The sequence below is a fragment of the Parasteatoda tepidariorum genome, chromosome 1 (genome assembly GCF_043381705.1).
Source record: "Parasteatoda tepidariorum isolate YZ-2023 chromosome 1, CAS_Ptep_4.0, whole genome shotgun sequence".
NCBI classification, from domain to species: domain Eukaryota; kingdom Metazoa; phylum Arthropoda; class Arachnida; order Araneae; family Theridiidae; genus Parasteatoda; species Parasteatoda tepidariorum.
This window is the reverse complement of record NC_092204.1, coordinates 49,663,885-49,668,197: the sequence shown is the minus strand read 5'-3', so window position 1 is coordinate 49,668,197 and position 4,313 is coordinate 49,663,885. Positions and strand designations below refer to the sequence as shown.

The window sequence follows — 4,313 nt, the reverse complement described above, 5'->3', positions numbered from 1 at the left end:
AGTATGGTTAAATTTATCAACTCTTTAGGTAAAATAACTGAATTTTGCCTCATTTTCCATCAAACAGCCAGATGATAAAACTATATATATATTTTTTTTAAATTTTTTTTTCTTCTGATTTTGCGAAACGAAATATACGCCGTTCATTCGGTAATTTTTTCGTTGATATGGTAATGGCTCATCGAAAATTCTGCTTTTCAAAAATGATTTATTTTTCATAATTTTGATAACCACATATTTAGCAGGAGTAGTAAACTTAACTGAATAAATATTTTTACGTCATGCTAAGGTATCGTGATAAAATTATTAAATTTTGCTACATTTACCATATTTTATCACATATTATGAAACCATATTTCAATGTGAATTTTTCCAAGATCATTATTAAAGCCCAACGGTAAAAATTACAGTACTTTTTGGTGTTCCCATAGAGCCAGGAAACACGTTGATTTCAACATATTCCGGTAGTTTTGACAGTACTTCATTCTAAAAAATAGCTTCTTTACCCTAAGCATGCTATAAAAATTATTGATATTCTAACAAATAAAGTATATATGCTGTCTTGTCGTTTAGTTCTTCATCTTCCTTCAATTCTTTCTTTTTTTAAAATCATTTCTACATATTCACAGTTAATTATACTTAATCAGTGAAATCATGCAATCGTTTTGATATATGATTAGTTTGTTTAGTAAGTTTTAGTAACTTGAAAAAATGAAGCTGATGAAAAATTTATTTTGTGCATTTTTTCCGTGATTCCGTTTCACCAGTGATTTTGCTGCTCTAAAAAATGCTTGGAAAGTGAATGAAATATTCGTAGAAAGGTTAATGCATTATTATAATTTTTTTTATGATTCCTGAGTTTTTCTGATTTTGATTTCAATTAGTTTAAAAAGCAAACTGCAGTTCGCAAAGAAGTTTTTAGTAAATTTGTTAAGAAAAATAACATACAATTAACTCAATGATTTTAGATAGAACTTAGTTACATTAATAGGGTATCCATTTTTTAAAAATTTAAACTTTTTTTTTTAAATCAAATTTTGAAGGAATTTGTCTACTTGCATTTTGGATAAATGAACATTACTACATATTCTTTTAATTTTATTCATTTGATTAAAAATATTATTTAGATAAATATTTTTAGAAACATTAGAATTTCAAGCTATAAATTTATTTCTATTAAAATTTAAATTCTTTCTTTTATTATATAAATCGACAATGCAAATATTTTCTTCTTTTTTAAAATCTGAATCCAAAAAATTAAAATTAATATTATCATCATAATTTAGATGCAAGATTAATTCCTCGGGGAAAATATTATTTAAAGAGCAGTATAATCTTGAAAATTAAATGTAATGAAATCATCAATAAATCTTAAAATAAATTTCATATTACGAGTATAATTTGTTTCATAATAGTGCAAAAATATAAGTTAGATAAGAGAAATGAAAGATTAGAGCCTTGCCGTATGCCATCAATTTGAATAAAAATATATTTTCCATTGTAAAGACAAGTATTAATTAGAATTTCCTAATGATCAAACTCACAATGAAGGAAATTTTTAAAAATGATAGTAATAGCACAAAAAAGCATCTTTTAGTTTAGAAATGTGAATGCTATTTAAGAGATCCTGGAAATCAAGAGTCGCAATAGAATTAATTTTATTTTGTTTAAAAAATTCTGAAATTGGTTGATAATTAGCGATAATCTAAGCAAAACCTTCTTTAATAATATTGTTAATAATTTTATTTAAGTAGTTAAATAAAGTGATCCCAGGTTTAGTTAGGTAAGTATCAAACTCATATGCAATTGTTCTAAATTTAATAGGAATTTTGTGAAATTTTGCACTGATAATAAAGTAAGGAAATTCTATATTGCTAATTTTAATTTTTAACCTCTTATATAAAATTAAAACTTTTTTGACGATAATATTATTATTTAAATTACTTAGCTTAAAATTTTTATTTTTTTGAACTTCCTATTTAAAAGTTAGCACAGAATTTTTTTACAAAAGATTAAATAATTATCGTTATCTTGTCTATGAAATGGTAATTAATTTTTTTTTGTAGCTGCTTAATTGATCTATCAATTTTAGAAAAATCTGTTAAATTGTTACTGTTATTTAAAATTTCCTTATTATTGAAAATAAAGTTTTTAAAATAATAATAAACAGACCATTTTCATTCTGTTAATATTAATATACCTAAAGGTAAATATAACCTATTGAATATCTTTAAACAAAAATATTGAGATTATTAAGAAAGTATTTTAGAATTTTATTAATTGGTATATGGTAAATGCATCGAAATTTTGTGCCTTTTATCATTAAATTTCTAAGTTCTAAATTTTCTGTTATATATGGAAATAATATGTTTATGATGTCTGTCAACAAGTTGAAAATATTTCTCTTCTTCACAGTGACATTCATAATCGGATATATTAATTTTCCCTAAATTTTTGCTTATATTATTATAACTAAAAATGGTTCTACCAAGAGATTTATTATACTTAAGGTTTTTATTATGTATATAGAGCACAATAAAGACAAAAAGGATAAAAAAAAAGAGAAAAATGAAGAAAATTAATAAGTTTTATTTACTGCGCATTAACTGTTAGCATATAGAACTCATAAAACAAGTTAAAAATATAGAGAAAACAGGGAAAGTAATATAGTAAAAATTAATGAGAAGAGAAGAAGAAAAATTCTTAAAATAAAATATTTTTGAATATATTTAAAAAAATTTACTAAAAAGCCAGGAAACAAAATAATGAAAAGATATAATCTCGTCATTAATTCACATGATTATATCTCCTCCCCTTTTTGCACTCTTTTTTGCCGATATTTGAGCTGATGACGAGATTATATCTCTTAATTATTTTGCTTTCGGGCTTTTTAATAATTTTTTTTAAATATTTTTAAAAATGTATCATTTGAAAAAATTTTCTTCTACTCTTTTCATTAATCTTTATTACATCATTTTTCATATTTTCTGTATATTTTTAACTATAATGAAGTACTTGTTAGTCAAAACATTTCATACAATTCTTTAAATACGGTAACTCTACGCTGGAAGCTGAAAAATGTTTCGAATGGAAAAACTTTAAAACTATTAATTATCTTCTTTTTTTAACTTGAATTTTCATAAATTAATTAGATTTCTGGTTTAAAAGCTTCCTGGAAGTTTTTCAATTTCCTCGAAGCATTAATTTAAAACAAATTTTTTTTTTTACTTGCAGCTTTCAGTTTAATCAACTTAACACTTATTACCTTCTAAAAGTAAAAAACACAAAATGGCTTTTAGGCTCAACAAGTGTCTTTTCTTATCCAATGTGGCGAACTCTCCTAAGCCGAGAGCCCTTTTATTTTAAAAGCTCCCGCTGCGCATGCTTCTGATAGCAGCGCGGGAAAAGAATCGACTGGATCCATGGACCTGCATGGAAAAGGGTCACATTTCTCTAAAACCCAGCAAACGATATTTTAAGAGAACATTCGTCGAAGATTCTTCTATTTTAACAGCTATGTCAGAACAAAATAAGATATCCAGTGGTGTTGTACCACCCCCTATGCCTCCCAGATATCGTCTCAGAGATCTTATCCTGGGTGATTTCGCTTGTGGAGATGATGGGCAGAGGTGAGTGAGATTTGTTTGATTAGAATATACGTGGGAGCGAAGGGGAAGCCACATCCACGTTTTGTTCGATTAGTTCTGAGAGTGTTTTGAAATGAAATGAAAGGGTTTATTTTTAGCACGTTTTGTCTTTTGTCTGTTTATAAATAACTGGTCACGAAAAAGGAATTAATATTTTGGAATTGCATGGAAGTCTAATTTTGCTCTACTTTGAATTTTCAAAGTATTGGTTGGGAAGTAAACTTGCATTTTATTTATTGGACAGAAACTTTTAGTAGAGGTTCACGAAGTTTCGATGTAAACAAAAGAAGTTTTTTTTGTTTGAGCATTGCGTTTTCTTGACTGTTTCATAAAAATTCTGTAAGGTCCATGATTTGATTTTTCTTTAAAGGATAGAAACTTTCCCTTTTAGAGTTTTCGAAGTTTTGATGTAAACAAAACAGGTTTTTCCACGATTCGCTAATATGAGTTGGACGTTATCATGGTTATTTGCAAAAGTTAACTGAGATTATTCGCGATTATTTACGAAGATTAACACATGATTTCTGTTTTGAAATTAAATAATTTTTCTCTTTGCCAATTTTAATTTTTTACTTTTAAAAATTTTATGCTTATAAACATGCTTCTGGGTAATTTAAAAACAGTAAATTTTTATCGGCATCTTCTATGACTTCAATATATATATAT

At 25.8% G+C, this 4,313-nt stretch overlaps 1 protein-coding gene across 1 annotated transcript in view; it reads left to right on the top strand.

Annotated features, from left to right (window-relative positions):
• Positions 1–3,395: 3,395 nt before the first annotated feature.
• The window catches only part of LOC107438721 (potassium channel subfamily T member 2), a 497,563-nt gene continuing 496,645 nt past the window's right edge, over positions 3,396–4,313 (top strand). The window contains exon 1 of the mRNA XM_071179918.1: positions 3,396–3,629. Coding sequence (XP_071036019.1) covers positions 3,433–3,629 — 197 coding nt within the window. The 5' untranslated portion in view covers positions 3,396–3,432. The remainder of the gene's footprint in view (positions 3,630–4,313) is intronic.